General features: G+C 37.9%; 1 protein-coding gene across 3 annotated transcripts in view; it reads right to left on the bottom strand.

Moving 5' to 3' along the window:
* Positions 1 to 8,608, bottom strand: part of SMYD1 (SET and MYND domain containing 1) — a 44,291-nt gene extending 35,683 nt beyond the window's left edge. For all 3 annotated transcript variants that reach the window (XR_014173535.1, XM_081932151.1, XM_081932152.1), the window contains exon 1: positions 8,448 to 8,608. Coding sequence is in view for 2 of the 3 variants with exons in the window: in XM_081932151.1 (XP_081788277.1) it covers positions 8,448 to 8,593 (146 nt within the window). In the remaining variant the exon portion in view is untranslated. The remainder of the gene's footprint in view (positions 1 to 8,447) is intronic.
* Between the last annotated feature and the right edge of the window lie 17,749 nt (positions 8,609 to 26,357).

Here is a 26,357-nt window from a genome sequence, read left to right as displayed (position 1 = left end):
CCTCTGGAACAGCATCCCTCTGAAAATTAGACTGGCCCCCAGTAACACTCTTTGAAAGGCCTTGAAGACATAGTGGGAAACCCAGAGTGTGACGGAGCTCATTAAATGGCTGGTATGAATATGTGTTGTCGCCGGATAGGGGTCGGGAGGTTATTTTATTATTTTAAATTTTAATTTTTTTATTTCTTTTATATTGTGCTTCTGAGTCACCATGTGTGTATAGGCAGAATATAAATTATCTAAATAAATAAATAAACAAATAAATAAAATAAATGAATACAGCAGTTATGCTTTCCTCCTTCCTTGACTTTCTTATTGTTTCTTACATATGGAAAGAAACTTTTTTTAATGGCTTTTGGCATTAAAGGTAAAGGTTCCCCTCACACAGATGTGCTAGTCATTCCCAAATCTAGGCGGCGCTGCTCGTCTCTGTTTCAAAGCCGAAGAGCCAGTGCTGTCCGAAGACGTCACGTGGTCATGTGGCTAGCATGACTAAATGCCGAAGGCTCACGGAACACTGTTACCTTCCTACCAAAGGTGGTCCCTATTTTTCTACTTGCATTTTTACATGCTTTCAAAGTGCTAGGTTGGCAGAAGCTGGGACAAGTAACGGGAGCTTACTCTGTCACGCAGCACTAGGGATTCGAACTGCTGAACTGCCGACCTTTCTGATCAACAAACTCAGCATCTTAGTCACTGAGCTACCCACTTCCCTTGGCATTAGTTGGTGGCTTTAGCTCATTCCAGGTCTAAGCTTTCCTGACTCCCTGCTTACTGAGTTGGGCTGTTTGTTGGTATTCTGGAGGTGGTTAATAGATTGAGACGAGTCCACCCTTACCCCATGTGCCCCTTTTTTGCATTCTTTGTTAATTTTAGGTAAATATTTGATTTTTATTATTTTATTATTTTATGTTTTATCTTATGTATGCTTTATAAAACATATAAGCCACCTGGAGTTGCCTCTTTACGAGATGGGCAGTATATAAATGTAATAAATCAATAAATCAAGCATCTTCCCTTTCAGAATAGATATATAGATAGATAGATGGATTGGTTAGTTTGATCTAAATTACCTTTAAGCTTGTATCTTTTGCTGTGCTGTAAAAGTTCAGACACTACTATCACGATCTTATTTTGTGGTGAACTAATCCCCAGCCCACTTTCTGAAAGTCTGTTGTGGCAGCCTTAGATTCAGAATCAAATTAAAAAAAAAAAAAAACACCTCATAGAATTGCTTCCGATAAGCAAAATGCAGGATTGTTAATAGTGGGATTCCCACAGCATTCCTAGAGCAGATATAGTTGTCTCACTCATCAATCTCTAATGGTCCATTTCATGGGCATTCTGCCATCTCTTCTTGAACTTGGTTATCTCTCTTAACAGCTCTCTGTAGAAATCCAGCACATTTAATGAAAGGAAGAACGTGTACAGAAAAATAAAAGGCACTTTCTCCATGCTTTTCTTCCTATGCTTAAAATATGATAAGGTCACCGAGTTAAGACAAAGCCAAGCCTGATGACAACTGAAGTGTAAGCGAGACTGTCACTTTTAAAATGGCTTTTCCAATTGCTCTGAAGGAACCACACAAACCAGGCAGGAACCTTATGGCATGCGCTATGCAAGGCTGACATCAGTCTGAAGTACCTGACTGGTTTCTATCAACTGTCAAGTTAGTGAAGTGAAAGGATGCTGTAGACTTTGTTCTCCTTATTAGGAAACAAGGAGACAGGAGTCTGGTTAAAAACAATTATAGCCCCTTTGTGTTCAAAATAGGGGGGGGGAAGAAACTTTGATTTTAAGTTTCAATGATTAGACTAGATTAGATCATATTGTTATTGAAATGGCTTGTATTTACTAGAAATATAAAGCAAAACGTTGAGGCTGTATTCACTCTGTAGTGAAAAGAGTCAGAAGTCATTGTTTTTCTTTCTCTCTTTTTTTACCATACACTCTTTCCCCTTTCCCTTCTGATCTCTATTTCCATTTGTATTTTATAGTGCAATAAACTCTAATAAAAAACACTTATAGTTCAATCCATCTGTCATAGGGATGTGAGGAAGCTGTGAAGGATGGTAAGTAGCAACATTTCTCAGGAAATAGATCCCATTGGGTCATAGAAACTGCAAATGTATCTTAACTGAGGATCAGTTGAAATCACTGGGTGGCTAAAGTCCTGTGAAAAAGAAAGTATACCCTTTTGAGCCCTATGGTTTTACAGTACATATCAGGACATAGTAAAAATCATCTGGTCCTTAGTAGTTCTTAAAAGTAGGTAAATTTAACCTCAGATGAACAACAACACATATCATAGAATGTCATCATTTATTTTACAAAAAGAAAACCAAGTTGCATTTACTTACTTTTAAAAACTGCTAATGACCAGATGATTTTTAATATGTCCTAATATGTAAAACCATAGAACTCAAAGAGGGTGTACTACAGTAGATCCTCAGGTCACAAACGCTTCTGACCACGACCAAATTGGATGCCGACCAAAAATTTTGCTATTTTTTTTTTGCATCTGGTCAAGAACAAATACTCAAGTGGTGATCAAACACAGCCGCTGCAATTTTTCCTGTCGCAGCGATTTCCCCATCCATGCCATTTTTTAAATGCACATGCGCAGTCAGTCTTGCTTCTGCTCACAACCAAATCGGGTTGCGACCAAAGTCATGGAACGGATTACAGTAGTGACCAGAGGTTCTACTGTATCTTTTTTACATGAGTGTATATGAGCTGTGGTGACACTGTGGTTAGAATGCAGTATTGCAAGCAAATTTTCCCTACAGCCAGGAGTTTGAGCCTTCCATTCTTCTGAGGTTAGTAAAATGAGGGCCCAGATTTTTGGTGGCAATATGCTTACATTTCTAAACAAAATGTCAGAGTGCTGTAAAGCACTATAAGTGGTATATAAGTGTAAGTGCTATTGTGATTGATAAGTCTTGTGTATAGGTTACTAAAAGAAAAATATAAATAATGCAAATACGAGCAAGCTTTTCCTCCAAGCTTTAGCCTATTCATTGTACCCTTTGCATGAGACATCAACAAAACATGTTCAGTAATTATGTCCTCCAATGTAATCTGAAAGATAATCAGTCTATTAAACAATGATTTACATTTAAATAGTTTAGTTTGTTCTAAAAATTTAAGATCATAATTTTCTGGCAGGGCCAAAATGAGAAAATATGGTAAATTAAGTAAAAGAAATGCCAAGCTTGCTCTAATACCATATTCTGGGTCCTATAGCGACCAACCAATCACTAGGGACCACATTTGGTAGGAAGATAACGGTGTTCCTTGGGCCTTTGGCGTTTAGTCATGCCAGCCACATGACCACAGAGAAGTCTTCAGACACCGCTGGCTCTTTGGATTTGAAATGGAGACGAGCACTGCTCCCTAGAGTCAGGAACGACTAGCACATATGTGCAAGGGGAACTTTTACTTTTACCTTTAATGACAAGGAAGTAGGGAAGTAAAGACCGCATTTTTTTCACCATTCATTGCTGGGCCAGAATAACATTACTGTCCTTATAGCATTTCAGTGACGGCTGGGTAAAACTAAGCAGATGCTGTAATATAAAAGGGCCTAATACTTCAAATGATGGAGGGAATGGTGAGGGTGACCTTGCTTTTCCTTCTACTTGTTAGATGCATACACATATTAGACTGACACTTTTTCTGTCATATACATAAACATGACTGTGGTTCTTGCACAGGAACATTGTTAAACTTCACTATATTATTTCAATGTTCATAAATGCATTACCAAAAGGATCACATTGACCCACAAACAGTTCCCAATACAGCTAATCTGAGATGGAATTTGTTTTTGAGAATTGAAATATGATACGGGGGAGGGGCGAATGTTGAATTCCATCAACCATCTAAGAGTATACTGAACTAATTTCCACAATTTACTATTCTCCAGCTGTGTCGGCATAAAAGAATCAGTGTTCTCACAACTCCTGAATGCTGCTATTGGAAGCTCTGGGACTGGATCCCCAATATATCAGGAAATAGAAAATTGATAACATTTGCCTTCTCCAACTGGAAAAAGCTGCTATGACTGCATGTATTTTTCTCAATGAAAAACTGCAGATCTCCAGAAAATTGATGTTACACAATAGTAATGACTTTCATTCAACAATATCCTAGCAGCTGCAGTTTTAAAGTTATTTATAAAGATTATTGCCATATATACATTGTAATCAGGCCTTCGAGGTTCAGGGTCCAGGTATGTCTGCAACTGATGCAGCAGCCTAGCCTTGGGTCCTGGAGAACTTCCAAGTTGTAAACCTTTTTTTCAGATGGGAGATGTCTCCCTTCAGAACAAGCTAAGTTATATCTGGATAGACACAAATCCATTCCTGCTAGCTTTCAAGAATAGCTTCTTTTTGCCCTAATCTACAAACATTAGATTTCTACATACCGGTACTATTTTGCAAAACTTAAGATACCCAATTAAACTCTTCTCTGTTGCCCTCCTCAAAACAGTAATACTAGAATTCTGGCCCTCTCCAGTCAAGCATTTGGTGATATGCCTTCTGCAGTTCCTCTAAAATCTGTAGACTAAATAATTATTGGTATCTCACATAAAATGTGAGTTTAGTAATTCCATTGATTAATTGCTGTCAGAAAATTTATCCTTGGGAAAGGGGCTGACGTTGCGACAGCACAATGTGCGATCTTGGTGCTCCAAGATTGCAGTCAATATTTCTGCCGCTGGACGGTCCATTCAGACCTAAACCGTCCTGCAGAGATGGTGATTGAGAAGGACACCTCCTGCTGACCTCACGGTCACCGCAAAGTCCCTGAAAGATCCAGGAATAGCCCTTTTTTTAGATGACAGAAACACAGCTAATGAAGCTGCTGAAGTTGGCACAGCTCTGGAACAGGAAGAAAGCAAAAAGAGAATGTGTGTCAAATTGGTGAGGAAATTTTATTATTAGAAAAAGACCAAAAATTTAAGTTAAATTAAAATTGAAGATAGAAGACTGTAAGCAGCGAAATTAATCTACATTAAACTTAGTGTGTTATCCTGTTTCTATTTTTTTTCATGGATGGAATTTTTGCAAAGGCTCCCTATTCTTTAAACTGAATGGATTAATTTTTTGTCTTCTTTTTTCACTTTTGCTTATACCTATGGATTAAAATTTTCCTTCTTTTTTTATAATGCTTGATTGGATTGATTGGATTGTTTTTGATCTCCATTTAAGGGTTTTTTTTTCTTTCTTAAGCTTGGAATATAAAGAAGATAATAAGAAGGATTATGAAGAGGGTTGTAACAACAGGAGGAAAAGCAGTTACACTGCCATTTAGAGGCTGGAGGCTGGATATATTGTTTTTTCTTCTTTCTGTTTGATCACTTGAGATTCAAGGTTCTTTCAGTTTGTTTACTGAGAGTGATAGTAGGAAGAGCACAAGTTGTTTATACAGGTGCTTTTTGGGAGTTCTATCACTAGCTATTGGAGGGAAGACAACATTTTGACTTGAAAGATAATAAATGAACCTGTTTGAAGTTTATTAAAATAGCCTTGAATCCTATAGTGGCAGTGCCTGTAAAATTGGAACAATGGCGTAGCAGGAAAAAGAAACTGTAACATTGCAAATGATTATGTTTGAAATTTAAAATCTATTAGTTGTGACAGAGAGAATTGAAAAGAGATTGGAGAATATGGAATACAAAACAGAAAAAAATTGATGGAAAAACTGAGGATGTTCATCAAATGAAGAATGTGGAGGACAGAGTTCAAAAAATGGAAGAAAAAAATGAGCAAAGAGATAAGAAATATGTGGATACTGACAACAAAGTGAGCGTGGTTGGTAATGGCAAGAGCGGAATATGGAAAGGGGAGATAGATGGATTGGGACTCTACCCCAGGCTTCAAAGCACAAAAGAAGAAAAGAGAGAAAAATTGATGGAGATAAGGAGAGAAATTTTGACAAAAGCACCAGTGATAACCAAAGATAAGCTGATGGAAAGAGCAGATGCTGGGTTTTGAGCTTTTATGAGATACGAAAGGAACAACATGTTGCGAAGAGAAGTTCATGCAAGATTTATTAAGAAAGTAACTAGAATATTAATGCTACAAGTGGCAAGAGATATAAGACTGCACTATTACTGGAAAGATACAGGTTGATGCAATGAAAATGTATAATAAAAACTAAGCTAAATTTAGTTTATTAGTAGCATGTATAAAATGAAGTAACAATAGCTATAGTTAAATAATGATTAATAATGATAACAATACATATAGATATATTAGTTTGATAATATGAAATTTTATATAAACAACACATGGAGAATATGAGAGGAGGTTTAAAAGCTTTATCTAGAATATGTTATAAAGATGTATTGTGATTGGATGATTTTAAGATGATTTAATAGAATGTTATCATATAATCCTATTCTAGATTTTGAATATTATATATAAAAGGATGTAAAAACAATTAAAGTCAAATTAAGGTTGAGATATAATAATCATGATAAACATGAATATATGTGAATTCAAAATATGTGATTTGATATTAAAAGCAGGTGGTGACTATGGAAGAGATGCATGGAAATACTCTAACCAACTGACACACTTTCTACAATTTGTAATGGAAGATGGCTTTTTTATTTTTATGTTTGTTTGTCTTTGTTCAAAAATAAATAAAAATTGTTGAAAAAAAGAAAAGAAAATGTATCCTTATAGGATAGATCTTTCTTTGACAAGGTTCCACCCATTACTTTTTGTCCTGCCCTTACTGCCCATAGAATAAATCAAATCCCTCTTGTTTGTGATAGCCCCTCAAGTACTGGAAGACAGCTACCATGCCCCCCCCAAATCCTTATCTCCAATAGGCTAAACATGCTTAGCAATCTCAACTGTTCATTGTACGATTTAGTCTGCAGACCCTCTGTTATTTTTATTGCTGTTTTCTGCACCCATTTGAAGTCTTAACAACTTTTTTTCTATTGTGATGACCAGAACTGGATGTAGTATTTTAGGTGTGGTCTCACCAGTGCAGTGTAAAGCAATACTATCACTTCTCATTGTCTTGACTCTATCCCTCACTGCATTCCTTCACTGGGCTATATGTTTGAAGAAAATGTTCCAATGAACATCCAAAGGTTTCATGTCTGGGGGAAATAGCAACATTGGATAGTGATGGTGGTGGACAAAGCTAGCTTACCTACAAGCAGTTATTCCAAAGCTGAGGAATTCCCTCCCAGCCAAAGGGGAAAGGCTCAAAGAGATTTGGGAGGGTGAACTAAAGAGGCAAAATAGCATGTCTAAATATAGCACCAGGGCTCAAGGAGAGCACTGATAAAGCCTTTATTACTATTCACACTTGGAGAAAAGGGGTTAAAGAAAAACTTACTGCTTTACTTTATGGTGTGCTGAGTTGATGGTAAAGCCCATGTTGTTAGTCCTACATCATTTTTTCAATTTAGCATATGTTCCCTATGAAAAATCAATCATCTCTTTTAGATATTGTTAGTAAGAAGATACAATATAGGTATACAAGGAGTGGCATCCTTATTCCTGCTTCAGGGAGAAATGGCTTGTCCAACTCTGGCCACATCCAAAAGCAGGTAAGGCAAGGCTAGTATATTCCTCCAGAGTATGATTATGGAGGGCTCTAGGACCTACAGAAATCTGTGAACAAAATAATCTAGCTTAACAGGCTTTCCTATTTTATAGATCCATATTCACATGGATTATAAAACAGGGGAATCAAAAGAGGTACAGTCTTACAGCTAAGGCATTTTCCACCCACATTGCCTTTGCATTCATGATAAATGAAGAAGTCACAGTCATCCAGTAATTCTGGGAATTCCACCTGAGATCTTCTGCATTTATATTCTGATTCTTTTTTAAAAGGCCAGGAATTTAAACCATCCTTTAAATTGTAGAGAAGAAGGGATCTGGAAGCCACTAGGGAAATATTTTGTGATATCTTATTTTCATCATTTTGTATTAATAACATCAGAGTAATAGTTATTATCAATGAAACTGCCAGTATGAGCTTCTGGATATACCAGACTGCACAATCACAGTTGATGGTTGATAATATCTAATACATGTACTCATATAGCACTATTAAATGTTCTTCTACATACACCATGAGCATATTAGGCTGATGTTGCATAGTTGTGGAGCATGGTTGTGGGGTATCTGAGCCCAAAAGGCAGCGATTTTTTTTAAAGGTACACTACAGCTTTCATCAAGGTAGAGATGAAAAGTGGAATCTTCTATCTCATCACTGTTATATAAAATTAACTCTGTCAGAAAAGTCTCTTAACTCCTATTTTCTCATCTGGAGTTGGACAAGGAGTCTTAACTGTGAGTCTTTACTTTCTACCTGATTAGGAGATAATGACATCTCTCTTGTATCGTCTCCCACTTGCATTCCGCACTTGCTTCCTAACAATGCACACATTAATTTTTCCTGCTTACCTGTCAAATACCACCGCAGCATAGGCTCGCTCTGCAAAAATTACATCTCCAGCCCAAAATTCTTTTGTTGCTTTTAGCCCCCTGCCTTTGCCTTCTTGATTGAACACTTCAACTGTTTCCATGCCTCCTCTTTCTGTACAGGACATCTAAGCTTTGTTACACAGGAAGGTTCCCAATGACTCAGATTTTGTATCACTCCTGCTCTTTAAAGACTTCCCAACTTTCAGAGAACCAATCCTATAAATGGGCAGTCTTAGGACCTCCCAAATAGTACCCTTCCTCCATAAGGAACATGAAAGTCTTTTTTAAAGTTCATCAAATGTCTTTGCAGAGAGGAAAGAAAGGTTGGCAACACATTATCAAGGTTGTCTTCATGAAACCATGAGTAAAATTCTATTACTCTTTGAAAAAAATGATCATGAATAGTTACAAGAGTTCTGTCTCCTATTGGGAAATTAATGTGTGTTCTGGAAAGTATTTTTAGAAACCAGATGCTTCTGCCTGTCAGAGATTAACAGCTGAGAATCTGTTAAGTGGAATGAGTGCTATGCAGTTTCTATTAACATTTAATACTATGTACTGTCCTTTTAAAAAAATTAAACAATGATGCATTTGTTTCATATGCAATCAGAGCTATGCTAGGTTGAAATTGAAGACTAGGGACCCCAAATATTCTATGGTAGACAAAGTAGTTGATGATAGTGGTTGATGACAGCATACAGAAGCCAGTAAACCTTGCAGGAATCACTTTCCAAAAAGGTAGGTAACTGCTTAACCCTTAGGAGAAACATTTTAAAAATGTTACTTATGTTGTATTAAATACTACACTAAATATAATATTATTCTCTACTAAAGATAAGTAACACTGTGTGCTGAACCTCTGTACTAAATGAAGTCAAATTTAATCACACTACAATATGAATTCCATTGCCTGGGAATATAAATTAAAGTTACTGTTGATACATGTATTGTAAATATATTTTACACCAAATAATAAAGAGAGGATGGGAATAATAAAAGTCTTAATGATGTCTTAATAAAAAGCATTCTTGTAATTCCTGTTATTTTGATTATTTCACTGGGCATTTTTGCAATTATAAGAACTAGAATGTTTCATTAATTTATGCAATGACTTTAGAATTCAAACTCTGCCATATAACATCCCAGACTTAAATGTCAATAAAAAAGACAAAAAAAATATGTCTGTTCTGACCCAGGCTTCCTTAACAAGCAAGAAGAGGAATCTTGATCATGGCAAAACCTCTTTTATTTACATGACTGTGAATTCCTTTCATTTATAATCACCAAGGCTGCAAACAGTCTTTCAGGTGGTTGTTCATCAAATATGAACCTTATCTCATTTGGTGAGCTACCAAATAACTAGTTCCAAACCAGAGGTAGATTGCTCCCAGTTTGGCCCAGTTCGGCCGAATCGGCAGTGGAATTGTAGCCGGAGTCGCAGAACTGGCAGCAACCCCGGCTCACCATGCTCCTGTTTCCCCAATCTCTTATGCCATTGCCAGTATATTTCTGCGCATGCGCAGAACAATATTTAGTCAATTGCATGTGCGCCAGCAACGTGTGACCAGCGCATGTGCGAGCACAATGAACTGATACCGGTATAGGAACCAACCATTGAGAGGAGGAACTGACATCTCAATGACACGACATGCAATCTTGGAGTTCCAAGATCGCAGTCAATTCTTTTGCTGCTGGACAGTCCTTTTGGACCTAAAACATCCCGAAGAGATGGTGACAGGGGGGAGTATGTCCTGCTGATCTCAGGGATACTGCAAAGTCCCTGATTGATCCAGGAGAATCTCTTTTTGCCGGTGACAGAAGCGCAACCATTGAAGCTGCTGAAGTTCTGGCTCCGGAATGGGAGGAAAGCGGAAAGAGAAACTGTCCATCTGGTGAGAAAATCTTATTATTATGAAAGAGACTACCCCCAAAAAAATTAAAGCTAAATTAAATTTAAAAACAGAAGAGAGTAAGAGGCAAAATTAAGCTACATTAAACAGTGTGCTATCCTTTTTTTAAAAAAAAATCTTTTACGGATGGAACTTTTGCAAATGTATCCTATTCTTTAAATTGAACTGATTAGTTTTTCTTCTACTACTTTTTATATTCTTTTTTTATACTTATGGATTAAAATCTTTTTCCTTATTTTTATAATGCTGGATTGGGTGGGGTTTTTTTTGCTCCATTTAAGAATTTTTTTTCTTTAAGCCCGGAATATAAAGAAGATTTAAAGGAATACAAAGAGGACTGTAATAACAGAGGGAAAGGAAGTAACACTGCCACTTAGAGGCTGGGGACGTGGAAGGCTTGGAAATATTGTCTTTTCTTTTTTCTCTTTGATCATTTGACTTTGCATTTCAAGGTTCTTCAGCTTGTTTACAGAGAGTGATAGTGAGAAGAGCATGGGTTGTTTATACAGGTGCTCTTTGGGAGCTTTATTGGCAGCTGGAGTGGAGTGAAAACAAAGCCTTGTCTTGAAAGATTATAAATGAACTTGCTTTAAATTTAATAAAAAGTTTTGAATGCCAGAGTGGCAGTGTTTACAAGTTGAAAGAATGGCGCAATATGAAAAAGAAACCTTAACATTGCAAAAGATTATGTTTGAAATTCAAAAATTATTAGAAGTAACAGAGAAAATCGAGAAGATATTGGAGAACATAGATCGTAGAACAGTAAAATTTGATGGAAAAATTGAGGATGTTCATCAAAGAAGAAAGTGGAGGTCAGAGTTCTAAAAACTGAAGGAAAAAATAAACAAAGAGACAAGAAAATTGTTGATACTGACAGTGAACTGAGCATGGTTGGTAATGGAAAGAGTGGAATATGGAAAGGGAGATAGATGGACTGGAGCTCTACCCCAGATTTCAAAATATAGAAGAAGAAAAGAGAGAAAAATTGATGGAACTAAGGAGAGAAATCTTGTCAGAAGCACTAGTGATAACCAAAGATAAGCTGATCGAAGAAGCAGATGGAGGGTTTCGAGCTTATAGAAGATATGCAACAAGCAATAAGTTGCAAAGAGAAGTCCATAGAAAACTTACTAAGGAAATAACCAGAATACTAATGCCACAAATGGCAAGAGACATAAGACTGCACTATTACTGGAAAGACACAGGTTGATGTAATGAAAGCTTATAATAAAAAATTAAGTCAAATTTAGTTACATTTAGAGCATTATGTATAAAATGAAGGGATAATGGTTATAGTTAAATAAATGATTGATAATGATAATAATACATATATATGTATTGGTTTGATAAGAGGAAATTTGATATAAATTGCAAATGGTGATTACGAAAGGAGGTTTAGAAACACTGTTATTAAATATAAGCAATTTTTATTTAGAACATGTTATAAAGATGTAATGTTACTGGATGATATTGGGAAGAGCTAATGGAATGCCATTATGTGGTTTTGCTTTAAATCTGGAATATTTTATATAAAAGGACATAAAAACAATTATAGTCAAATAAAGGTTGAGGTATGATGATAGTAATATATATATATAAATATATTTGATTTAAAATATATGATTTGATATGAATTGTAGGTGATGACTGTGGAAGGGATGCACGGAAGTTTTTGTAACCAATTGATACACTTTCTACAATTTGTAATGGAAGATGGTTTTTTGGGGGTGGGTTGTGTTTTGTCTGTTTGTGTTTATTCAAAAATTTAAAAAAAATATTTAAAAAAGGAACCCACCCCTGTTCCAAACAGAGGGCAAGGTAAAACTTGGCACAGAGTCTCTTATAGTTGCAAACAGAACTTTTCTCTCTTGACACGACCAAATGAACTTATCGTTTCCTGCTAAAGCCCTCTCTTTGTTCGCTCCTCTTTTGTTTCCTATGGGAGGGCCTAATCACCTCTAAGGTGTGGCTTTACTGTTAAGTTGACCCTGCTTTCTTAGTTGTTCTTGTCTTCTGGCAGCTCTCTACATGCACACACTGGGAACGGGCTCCAGCTGTTCTTCTGCCTCGGTGCTGTCTAACTCCCTCTCTGCCTCTGACGCAGAGTCCTTGTCTGAGTTTTCCACAAACACCAGGACTGACCCATGTTCCTCCCCAACCTCCTCATTGTCCAATTCTGCTGCCAGTTCTGCTGGCTGCCAACGGGCCACAATAGTCTGGCTAGTGGATGAGGCAGTACCTGAAGAAAACAGAATAAAGAGTAAAAACTGGAGAAGATAACAATTTGGAGAACAGTCCTCCAAATAGACTGTTGCAAAAAAAAGCAAAGATTATACCAATAGTCATAGGCACCTTGGGTGCAATCTCAAAACAACTGGAGCACCATTTGAACACCATCGGCATTGACAAATTCACTATCAGTCAATTGCAAAAGTCAGTTTTACAGAGAACAGCTTACATCCTATGATAATATCTCTAATGCTACAAAATACCAACATCTGTCTATCCCAGATCCTTGGGAAGGACTTGATAGGTGGGTAAAAATGCCAAATGCAGTCTGAACATCTGGCTTACTGTGAGACAATTACCTATTTACTAATAATGATGTTAAAGTTGATAATATAATTCTTAATAACATTAAAAATCTTAATAATCTCTAATGCATTGTGGATATTGGTAAATAACTTGAATTGTTAATATGACTACAAAATCGATTGCCAATATGAAATAGAATCTCAGAAATCTGGCTATGTCTTTCTTTTTTTTCTTTTTTCTTTTTTTTCTATTTTTATTGTTTTAATTAAACAGAAAACCCACACAAAAACACTCTTCGTTACATTTTCCAGAAAGCATGTCGATTGGTTACAATTAAATTTCGTGCGTTACTACAATCATTCTTTATATTTCATTCAAATTGAATTGTACATTTTAAATCAAAAATCTTTATACCATCAATATACCAACATTCTCATTTAACTATATTTGTTTGAAAGTACTTTTGTCTAGAATCATTCATATTTATATTATAATAAATGTCATCATGGGTTATCTGTTAAAGAATAAACATTTTAAAAATGAAAACATTCTATAAGCAGCTACAACGTTCTACTTATTTATCACCTAGAATTAACTAATTTTTTATTTTTATTTTTATTATTTTTTCCATTCGATTATGTTTTATTTGGGTTTCACCATTCTTAACTTTCTTATTTTACCCATAACTATTATTTTTAAGTTTTGTTACATTCCTTCATTGATTCTTATTTCTTTCCTCCATCCACCTATACCATTTATCCCATATCTGGTAGAATTCTGATTCTTCTTTTCCCTGAATTTCTTTAGTTAGTTTGTCCATTTCAGCACAGTCCATAACCTTTCTTATTATTTCATCCTCACTTGGAGTTAGTTTGTTTTTCCATTTCTGGGCATAGGCAATCCTTGCTGCCGTTATTATATGTAGTATTAAATACTGGATTTCTTTTTTGTATTTCGCAGACATTATTCCTAATAAGAAGATTTCCGGTTTCCATTCTATTTTAACTCCCGTTATTGCCTCCAGCCAATTTTTTATCTTTTTCCAAAACTTTTTAGCCTCCTCATAGGTCCACCATAAATGGTAATACGTTCCGTGTATCAATTCGTATTTCCAACATTTTGGGGAGCTATTTGATGATATTTTAGCTAACCTTGTTGGTGCCAGGTGCCATCTATAAAACATTTTATACTGGTTTTCCTTGTATGCAACTGAGAGTGTCATTTTTAAGTTTGTTCCCCAAAAATTTTCCCATTTGTCTAATTCAATATTATATCCAAAGTTCTGTGCCCATTTTATCATTTGTTCTTTCACAATTTCCTCTTCCATTTTATACTTCAGGAGAAATTTATATATTCTCCCTATCATTTTTTCTATCTGGGCTTTGAATGATTTTATCCAATTCGTGTGGTTCTGTTTCAATGTCATATAATTTGGTATCTTTATTGTATTTAGTTTTGATTTGAAGGTAAGTTAACCAGTCAACTTTCATGTTCTGTTCTGCCAATTCTTCAATTGTTTTTAAGTTTCCCTGTCTATCAATTAAGTCTCTATATCTTAGCATTTTGTTCCAATCTATAAAATTTGGATGAGTCGTCCTTTCTGTCGGTGATAGCCAATTCGGAATTTTCACATAGTGGGTTTTTTTTATTTTGAGCCATTTTTGCAATAACGCTCTTCTAATTAAATGCTTTTGAAAGTATTTGTGCATTTTATTTTTATCATCCCATAGGAATGTGTGCCAGCCTGCTTGCAAATCATGGCCTTCCAGAGTCAAAATTCTTTTATTCTTTAGCTCTATCCAATCTTTCACCCATGTTATTGATACTGCCGATGCGTATAAATCCCAATTTGGTAATGCTAAACCTCCCCTCTCTTTGCTGTCTTGCATTGACTTTAGTTTAATCCTCGCTTTTCCTCCCTGCCAAATAAACCTAGCGGTTATTTTGTTTAATTCTTGAAAGAATTTTTTACCTGGATTAATAGGTGCGGCTTGCAACAGGAATAAGATTCTTGGTAAAATATTCATTTTAATTGTCGCTATACGTCCCATGGGTGATAGTTGAATATTTTTCCAATTTTCTAACTCTTTCTTTATTTGTATCACTAATTTATTATAGTTATCATCTTTAATTGTGGAACATTTTGCCGACTCCCAGATCCCCAAGTATTTCACTTTCTTAGTTATTTGCATTTTGGTTATTACTTCCAGTTCCTCTTCTTGCTTTTTTATCATGTTCTTGGTTATCATTTTTGTTTTTATTGTCTTTCTTGTTCGGCATTATTTTACATCATGTTAATATCCTGACATTCAAAAGTTTTTGAAAGCATAGAATGTGTATCTATATTATTTTCTTTCTAATTACATTACTAGTTTCCAGTCACATTAATATTAAACCATCTGCTCTGCAATCCAGGTTCCGTTTGACTATATTTTAAAAGGTCAGCACATAGACCACAGACTTTTGACTATCCATCCGTTGCAATCTGGTTTTATAAAGCAGTGGAAAATGATTACTTATAAAATCTACAGAATTTTGTACAGATAATCAAGGAGTGTCAGTTTCTGCAAGGATTTTGTTATAAAAAGTTAGAATTCCCAAGAAGTAAATAAATGTGTAAGAATTGTAAAGAACATTATATGCTTCATAACATGAAATGTTAAAAATGAGATTATTTCAACACTTTTTCATATTTATTGGACATCTCAGAAAAATGTTGAAAAGAAATTGACTATTTCCTAGTTATAACTAGCTATAACCTAGTTATTTGCGGGATCGCATTCTGCCCCATACATCCCTGCGACCAATTCGCTCTCACAGAGAGGGACTCCTCCGGGTGCCGTCCACCAGGCAGTGTCAGAGGGCGGCGCCCAGGAGTAGGGCCTTCTCTGTGATGGGCCCAGCCCTCTGGAATGACCTCCCTCCAGATATCAGGATAATGACCGATCTCCGCTCCTTCCGCATGAAACTCAAGACCCACCTGTTCCAACTAGCTGGCCTGGCTTAATCAGAACCTTCTAATCTCCCTGGCAATTTTTAATACTGTAAATGTAAATTTTGGGTTTTTAAACTGTTTTAACTGTTTTAACTTATGGCTATTTATTTTAACTTAGTGGCTTGCACTTGCATCTGTATTGTTAAGCATTGATGTTACCTCCTCCATGCCACACTTGTATATTTGATTTGATTGTACGTCGCCCCGAGTCCCTTTGCGGAGAGGGGGCGACTGATAAGTCGAATAAATAAATAAATAAATAAATATTAATTTCATTATGCTGGAAGTGTAAAATGATGAAATGAACACTTATAAGTGGAAATGGACGAGATCATAATGCAAAGGAGGGCCTTGCTGGTAACTCTCATTTATGGAATTCCAAACCTGCCGAGGTTCAATCAGCTTCCTCTCAGTTGAGCTCCAACATATTAAGACATTTCAATTTTATTGATTGAGTTTTACTCGTGTTTCACCATATTTGGTGAAATATTTGACCATGTTCTTCCTTTCTTACATTAAATTAGATTCTGCAATTGTGCTTTATGTATATTTGATGTTATTTTGAGTGTTTAAATAAGGAAAATAAATAAAATCATCACTATTCTGAATTTTTATAAAAAATATTATAAAGCTGTCACCCGAGCCTTAAATGTGTTATTCATCATACTGCCAATGTAAAACGGAAACAAATATCATGCTAAATCACATCTTATTTCAATTGTTTCTTCCCTGGTTTTATCCACTGCCAAGTAAAATTCTCCATTTCCTGCTGGAGGTCAATAAAACAGCCTGTTCTGCTTTGTAATTAAGCTTGCCTTCTACATTTTCTAATAGACCTCTCTAATTAATTGCATTGGATAAAACAGCAGGAAACTGATAAATGAGGCAACTGGTTGCAAGTTCAGCATTGAGAGCAGATCTTGGGAACCAAATATTACACTAACATTCCAGATACACTGGTAAAAACTCTTGCTATTCCCCACTGGTTAAAGAAATGTCTTCCAATCCCATTCCTAAATTTACTCTTTTTGGCAACAGTATAGATATATGCTATTGTCGTCTGAGTTTAATGTTGGACTTCCCCTCATGGGCTTATTCCAAAAGAGGTCCATCTTATATTAGCCATGCTGTGGATTATTTTGAAATTTCTAACTTCAATTTCAACCTTGAATGCAAGAAAAAGCCTCCAGAAGAATTGCTATAAGGTTTGCTATAAGAATTAAAACAATGTCAGAAAGGGTATAGGAAAATGAACTTGCCTTGAAATGGGAGGAAAATTTCACCTGTTAACCAGTAATGGAAAGTTTATTAATCTAATAAAATACATCAGGATTACATGGAGACAACTCAAACAAGCCCTAAAAATGTGATGATATAGCCCCACCATGTGGCACAACATCAACCATTGCTGTGTTTTAAATCTGATTAAGTAATTGAAAGTCACATTTTTAATAAAGTTAGTTGGAAAGGGAAGTACCAGACTCCTGATTTATTTATTTGTTTATTTGCTATCATAGACTAACAGAACTCTTTTCCTACAAAGTATTTTAAAATAAATCTTAGTAAGGATTATTTTATTTTACTGCAATCAAAAATATGGAATTGTAACAATGACCACAATAATAAACAATGCAATTGCTAGTGCCAGTTTTGATTACTAAAAAAGGGGGGAAATTAAGTTAATTTAATTCCAATCTCACTGTATTCAGCTATTAACTACACTTCTGTAAATTTTTCCCTGTAAAGGATACAAGATTGTTGAAAGATTGATATGTATGTCTTTTTTATTGTGACACCAATTTCATGGTGTTCTGTTTCCTCAGATATGTGAAATGTATGGTTCCATTATTTGCACGTCTATGCGAAATGCGGGTAATCCTTGATTTACGACAGTTCATTTAGTGACCTTTCAAAGTTATAATGGCACTGAAAAAAGCTCCTTATATTGATTTTTTACATTTACACATTTACAACTGTTGCAGCATTCCCATGGTCATGTGATCAAAATTCAGAAGTTTGGCAGCTGATTCGTATTTATGACTATTGTTGTGTCCCAGGGTCATGTGGTCATATTTTGTGACCTCCTATCAAGCAAAATCAATGGGGAAGCCAGATTCACTTAACAACTGTGTTACTAACTTAACAACTGCATTGATTCACTTCACAACTGTGGCAAGAAAGGTCATAAAACAGGGCAAAATTCACATAACAACGGTCTTGCTTAGCAACAGCAATTTTGGGCTCAATTGTAGTCATAATTTGAGAACTATCTGCAATGACTGAAGTTGACAATTTGCTTTGACTATTTTATTTATTTAATTACATTGAATCAAAATAACGTTAAAAATGTAAAGCAGAGATGACAATATAACTTTAAATTTAATCATAACAAGTATTTTAAAGGAAAGAAAAGAGCCCTGGCAAATTGTTATGCACAAAAGAACACTAAAACTCACACACTTCAAGCAATATGCAGAGAAAGAATAGCACACTAATGACAGACAAATTATAAATTTAGAAATGGTTACTAAAAGAACAATGAACTCAAGAAGAATCAATAAAAAAATTACATAACAAATCCAAAGTCATGTCACTCAAGACCAAGCAAGACAAAGTATTCTGGGAACTTACAGAAAACCACACCAATAATTGTGGGCATGGAATAACCAATTATTCTTTGTAAATACATCCATAAATAAGAAACATTTTATCTGGAATTGAATTTGTTTGTCATCTTTGAGGAGAGGAGATACTATGGTCCTTCCAAAAGATAGAGTTTTCTGCAAACACAAATCCAGCATAAAGTGCTTGGTAGAGATCATATGGCCCCTCAGCAGAGTCCTGAAATGAAAATCTTGGAGGAAAGCAGCTATCTTGTGAAGTGAGTACATCAGAAGGAGCATAGTTAAGAGTAAAACATGAGAGTTGTCATTTTTTTCCATTTAAGAAACGCTGAAGTAAAAGATAATTACTAGATGAGCTTTAGAAGGCCAGGGCTACACAATGTTCCAAGCAAACTGATTGCACTGTCCAGGTGATAAGTAAAAGTATAAAAGTTATCCAAGTGATGAAGTAATGTTTCCAACCATTTAGGAAGAAAAAGCAGTACATATACATAAAGGAGTACTTTGTCCTTATAAACAATGAAGGCAAGAAGATATGCAGTTTCCAAATTAATAAGATGACAACATCACTACAAAAAATGATTACTCCTGATAAGAGGAGCAACATTTGGGTGTGCCACATTTTAGTTTCAATAATCTTCTCAAATGAGAAGAGCCTAACAAGAAGGCAACCTCAGAAGCAGAACGTATGTAGCAATGATTCTGAGCCATCAACCAGCCTCATCATTCCTGACCTGGAGCCAGCAAATATAGAAGCCATCTCCACCCAGCACTCAGGAAATTTGGTTGTCTCAAGAAAGAGTAGCGACGCATAGATTCATAGGCAGATTCAGCCACACCTGATCAAGATCAGCTGTGTTTGGGCAGGGTTGGGTACTGCTGGCATTTAAGGAGAAACTTTGGCTTAGCAAAGCTACTAGAAGAGCAAGTCCTGATTGTCAAATCCTTTTCCTAAAAGGATTACTGTCTGGGTTCCAAGTAACACACCCGTAGCAAACAAAACTCTGAGGCAGGTAAATTCCTAAAACAAATAAGTTTATTGGATATGTCATATTGGCACAAGCTGGTGAAAACTGACTCTTAACTATTCCCACGGTTTTCACCTAATTAACATTTTCTCAAAACAATTAGTCACATGGTCCAATCAGGATACTGTCCAGTTGCTAGGTGACTCCAGTCCCCTCCTTTTGAGCACCTGCAGGAATGCCCTTAGTTCCCAAGAGAAGTATTTTGTTTTGACTATAACACCCCAACTATCTCTATTCCCCAGTCCCTGTCCCTCTTCTCCAGTGTGTCGGTGCTGAAGTCTCAAAATGGCCTCAGGCAGGCCAGCTTCAGCACTGACAATTACTTTATCATCTGATTCTTTCTCTTGCTGATATTTTAGAAGCTTGTGGTTTTGGTGAGTTCTAATTGTATACATATGCGAAACCTTGACTGAATTGATCATCTTGAGTAACATGAAATGTTTATTGCACCGTTAAATCAAATAAGAACCACCATTTGTGAGTCCAAAAGGACAGCAGCTTGAATAGTTTTGCCATTAATATAGATGGGGGGAAAAGAGAAGCTTCAGATGAAAAGTTGAAGTGATATTGGAAGACAGACATGTATTATACTTTTACTGAAATGCTTTATCACTGAGCTAGAGAAAAAAAGAAGTATATTCTAATCAAAGAGAAAAGGAAGAGATGACTGCAGAGTATACCTTTATTAAAGTGAGCTCCAAGCTCAATCCAGGAGGAAGCCCAAAATATAAAGAATCTAATATTGCAACTGAACTGGGTTTTTTTATTATGTCATCTAAGGATTTCGACTTCTGAGAAACCAACTTAACCTTCTTTAATTTGTCCCAGAGGGATTATAAAATCAAAATCTGAGTAATAAAGCAGAAGGAATTAAGCTCTGTATTAAGCTCTCTCAGTAGCTCAGACTAGGAAGTAGCTGTCAGGCTACTTGATAGGGCTTATTAGAATGAATACAATGGTTTTTTGATTCATATAAGCTACCAAAAAGCAATACATGACCAATTCCATCATATAACCAATTTTGTTGTATTTAAGTACAATGACAATAAAGATTATACTTATTCAGATTTATTAGATGTACATAGACAGAGTTTATATGATGTTTAAGGTCATAAATCATTGGAGTATATTCCGTGCATTAGCATTAGAAGCTATTTAGGTCATGATGCTTAAGTGTTTCAGAAAGGATGTATAGAATCCATCAATATTTATCTTTCTTGATGGAGTGCTTGGCTAAATATAAAACTGACAAGTCCCTATATAGAATAAAACGGATCACACATTGTCTCCTGGTGGTCTATATAAATAAAAACGCCACATAAGATAACACAGTATTCAAAAATAAAGACATTTCCTCCTTGCCAGTCACATCTACCAGACCCACTGGAGCGGGGAGGTAATGAATGTTGCTGGTCCCATCCCCTAATGAGATACATCTGGTGGGGCCCAGAAGAAGACCCTCCATGGTGGCTCCCTCCCTCTGGAACATCATCCCACCAGAGATTACCACATTTTTGGTGTATAAGACGCACCTTCCCCCCCAAAAGAGGGTGAAAATCTGGTTGCATCTTATACTCCAAATGTAGCTCCATCCACCCACCCGCCCACACCCTTCTGCCTCCGTGCGTCACATTTTTGGGTGGTTCCAGCCAGTGGGAATCCTCACTTCCACTCGAATTTTGATAACAAGCTTTCTATCCTTTAAAACAAACTCTCATTGCATCCGCTCTCATTGCATCCGCAGAGAACCGCCCTGCCGCCCTGTTTCGGGTGTCCCGCTCCCTTCTGTTTCAGAGGCCGCGGGAGGCCCCTCTACAGGGTAGAGCAGAGGAGTTTGGGAAATATCTGCTGGATAAAGTCGCTCAAATCCGGAAGGATTGGGTCCCCTTCAGTGGTCCAGTCGAGACGCCAGTGGCGAGTCTTGAGAAACCTTTTTGGGAGGAGTTTGACTTGGTTGCCATCGAGGATTTGGACAGATTGCGTGGACGACTGCGACCTACCACATGTTTGCTGGACCCGTGTCCCTCCTGGCTTGTACTGGCTTCCTGGGAGGTTACACGCGACTGGCTCCTGGGCCTAGTGAACGCTTCGTTGGGTGAGGGGTCTCTCCCGGCCGCCTTGAAAGAGGCGGTGGTGAGACCCTTGCTCAAGAAGCCTTCCCTGGACCCTACGGAGCTGGCCAATTATCGTCCTGTCTCCAACCTTCCCTTTTTGGCGAAGGTTGTAGAGAGTGTGGTGGCTTCTCAGTTCCCACGACATCTGGAGGAGAATGATTATCTAGACCCGCGCCAGTCCGGCTTTCGCCCTGGGCACAGCACTGAGACGGCCTTGGTCGCATTGGTAGACGATCTCTGGAGGGCCAGAGATAGGGGTTGCTCCTCTATCCTGGTCCTATTAGACCTCTCGGCGGCTTTTGATACCATCGACCATGGTATCCTGTTGCACCGACTGGAGGGGTTGGGGGTCCGGGGCACTGTTTTGCGGTGGTTCGGCTCCTACCTCTCCGGCCGGACGCAACGTGTGTTGGCAGGGGGGCAGAGGTCGACCCTAAGCCCCCTTACTTGTGGGGTGCCACAGGGGTCGGTCCTCTCGCCGCTCCTGTTCAACACATACATGAAGCCGCTGGGTGAGATCATCCGTGGTTTCGGGGTGGGATATCATCTGTACGCTGATGATACTCAGCTGTACATTTCCACCCCGAACCACCCCAACGAGGCCATCGAAGTGATGTCCCGGTGTGTGGAAGCCGTACGGGTCTGGATGGATGGCAACCGACTCAGGCTCAACCCTTCCAAGACAGAGTGGCTGTGGGTTCCGGCCCCCCGGTTCAACCAGATAATTCCATCTCTGGCCATTGGGGGCATTCAACTTGCCCCCGTGGAGCGGGCGCGCAATTTGGGCGTCCTCCTGGATGCCAGGCTGTCCATGGATGAACATGTGACAGCCGTGGCCAGGGGGGCGTTCCACCAGGTTCGCCTGGTGCGCCAATTGCGCCCCCTATTGGACCGGGACGCCTTACGCACAGTCACCCATGCGCTGGTGACGTCTCGCCTGGACTACTGTAACGCTCTCTACATGGGGCTCCCCTTGAAATGCACTCGGAGACTGCAGTTGGTCCAGAATGCGGCCACGGGGGTGATTATGGGGAGTACCAAGTACTCCCATGTGACACCTCTCCTGCGCGAGCTGCACTGGCTCCCTGTGGTCTATCGAGTGCGTTTCAAGGTTTTGATTACGATCTTTAAAGCGCTCCATGGCTCAGGACCTAGTTACCTGCGGGATCGTATTCTGCCCCATACATCCCTACGACCCATCCGCTCGCACAGAGAGGGACTTCTCCAGGTGCCGTCTACCAGACAGTGCCATGGGGCGGCGCCTAGGAGCAGAGCCTTCTCTGTGGCGGGCCCAGCCCTGTGGAATGACCTCCCCCCCGGATATTAGGACTACTACTGACCTCCGCTCCTTCCGTGTCAAGCTCAAGACCCACCTTTTTCAAATAGCTGGCCTGGCTCGACCATAACTTAGTAACGCTCCTGATGGGTTTTTAATTTGGTAATTTTATTAGGGGATTTTAAATTGTATTTTTAACTGTCTTTCACTTAAGTCCATCCTCCTCCATGCACATATGTATATGTCTCTGTTTTTTGTATATATGTTTGTCTTATGTGTATTTTTATCTGTTTGATTGTACGCCGCCCCGAGTCCTTCGGGAGAGGGTTGCGGCTAATCAAATAAAATTATTATTATTATTATTATTAAACCCTATCACCCTACACGTATTTAACTGGAGGGGGTGGAGTAGGGGTGGGGATGCCCCCATCTTCCTACCTATAACTGTAGGCATTGAAAGCCTGGCTTTCGTGCAGCAAGGCCCAATAGAGACACAGCACTTCAGCACTTCAGTCCTTCTAGACGCTATCATCTCGAAAAGACGCTGCCCTGCACCTTTGCTGTCTCGGTTAGAGCCTGATTCCCAAAGTGGTCCTGGGAAGTGGGAGGTCGGAACTCGTTTGGTAAAGGGGGCACTGCACGAGAGGCGTAAGGCTGTTACCACTATATCCGCCACCTGGAATGCCTTCATTTCAGATCCGTCACCTTCTGTACATCCAGTTGAAGATCCACCACCCTCTTCCCTACATATTCATATAACAGGACAGCTTTATCATGGCAGCTATTTGAGTGGATGGTGAACTGCCTCTGTTTCCAATCATGTTCCATCTGGATGGGGAAGCTGCCACCACTAGGCTCCAGCAGGTTCAGCAGAGCTGCCTGCGCCATGGAGGAACCCCCCATGCCTTTCTCCCCTCCTTTCTGTCACTGCTGGCTGCTTCACCTTTGTCTGCTTGTGGTGAAGGGCTAAGGCTCAGGGGAGCCCAGGCAGGCAGGGGGGAAGAAAGTGTGGAATGGGGGTGTTGTGTCTGAACCAAGCAAACACAAGGTGTCAATCAACACTAACCAAATGCCGGGATTGGCTGATTCATGTAGGCGTCACCAGGGGGAGCTAAAGTTGTTCTGATTGGTTGACCAGTTTGACAGCGACCATATAAATAGCTGTCAAACCGGAGCTCATTGTTCTGTTCTTGTAATTACATAGTTAGTGTTCAAATAAAGCTAATACTTTAGTTACTGTGACTGGATCGCCTCAGAATATTAATTCAATATTAGTACATAATACTGGCGATGAGGAGTTTGCTAATGTCCACACAGAGTTTCCTGTTTATTAGGGAGTGATATCATACCACAGAATGTCTGCTATTCCAAGTTTCGCCCCTTTCTCTGCTCAAAAGGAGTCATGGGAGGCTTTTCTGTAAAGGTTTGAATGTTTTTTGCTGGCACACGATTTTGCTGAGGTGCCAGAACATAGAAAAAGGGTTTTTTTTCCCAGTGCTTGTGGGCCAGAAATGTTTAGTATGGCCAGGGCACTATCTGTTCCAATGCCTGTTAACACCGTTCCATGGGATGTCTTGATTACTAATTTAAAACATCATTATTCCCCCGCTCCATCTAAAATAGCGAGAAGACATGCCTTCAGACAGTGTCTACAGCAGGAGGATGAATCAATTTGCCAATATGTGGCCAAACTGAGACATGAGCTGATTCCTTGTAATTTTAAAGAACTGGATGATGCTCTTGTGGAGTAATTTGTATGCGGAGTTAGGGATATTAGATTACAGTGCCGGCTCTTAGCTAAACCTGAATTAACATTATAAATACCTGTAGATGAGGCTAGAGCTGTGGAGCTGGCAGAGAAATCTTCCAACCAGATTCACAATAGAATCAGTGGGGCCACTCCACTATTTTTATCTTCCTCCATTAATCAACAAATAGGACAAGACATTGATGATTCTGATGACCTTCAGCAAGTTGGCCAAGTTCAATCAAAATTTTACCTCAGAGGTGAGCCCGCCCAAAAACAAAATGTATAGGAAGGGGGAAGATGTACAGTACAATCATATTTGAAAGGTTGTGTTATTACAGCCAATCTCAATAAAAGTGGTTTTAACCTTCCATTGGAGGAGATCTCATTGTCTTATCTACATAGTGGAGCTAACAATATTAGAGTATAGTTGTTCTCTTTTATGGCCATTGGAGTTTAAATTGTGCATTTCTCTTTTCTACTTTTCTCATCTTAATGGGCACTTGTTGTATACTTGTCATGTTTTATGCTAGATTGCAGTTGATCTTGACATAATTACATTACTACTCTGGGAAATTGTAGTCAAAATATAATGCCTACAGTCCAGGCAAAGACCTTCCTCTGATACATAGAGTTAATCTGGCTATCATAGTTGTCAAGATGTGAAAAAATGTAGTTGGACAGATATCTACTGATCTTCACTAGGATTGTGGTCAGCAGAAAGAATAGAAAATAGGAATCCATTCCAAGAGAAACAGAGATCTTCAACAATCTCTGTTGCTAAACACAAGGAATTGATTGTTGTCCCATAATAAGAATAAACTAATCTTGCAGTTGTCTCTATATGATTTATTGCCTTTGTCAACACATGCAGTTTCTATTCATGGTGTCTCTTCTGCTATGGCTGGCTGAGCTGGTTGACAAGAATGCTGTCACCTTCAGGCATGTGGATTGCGGGGTTAAAGATAAAGTTGATGGAAAATCAATGCTAAATCTGTAATATACAGTGCAAAAGAGGATTCCATTAGACCTCCTTCTTTAGTTATATCAAGGATTTCTCCAATTAGAATTGAATATGAGGTCACAGAAACAGCTCTTTGAAGGCCCAGGGTTCCTTCTAAATTATGAAGAGCTTAAGCCTACTGATGCATCACAATTTTTTTCAGAAAGAAGTTATTAAAAATTATAGACAATTATACAGATTACTAAGAAATCCAGAAAAACTGAATTCTGCTCTCTCATTTTGTCGATATTGTCAACTTAGTTAACAGGTTATCTAGTAATTTTTAAAAATAATATGTAAACTACATTACATTTTTACTACTTTGTCATGAGTTTGTAACAAAGAATAGTTGTTGTTTTTTCAGTTTGCTGAATGGTATTTGAATGTAAAATTTAAAGTAATTTATCCTCCCAAAGGGCCACTTTTTATCATATTAATATGAACAGATTCTTATCATCAAAAATATTACACTGATTTTTGAACATTTTCTTGGCATATTATTTTTTCTTCTGTTCAATCATGTTCAGTTCTCAGAGAAATATCTGCAGTTTCCTTGGCAAGGTTTTTCAGAATTGGTTTACCATTGTATTCTTCCCAGAGATAAAGTAATGGCCCAAGATAACACAGATGTCTTTGTGCCTAAAAACTAGAACTCAT

Source organism: Natrix helvetica (genome assembly GCF_964273705.1).
Source record: "Natrix helvetica genome assembly, chromosome: Z".
NCBI lineage: Eukaryota > Metazoa > Chordata > Lepidosauria > Squamata > Natricidae > Natrix > Natrix helvetica.
This window is presented reverse-complemented; position numbering and strand designations above follow the sequence as displayed.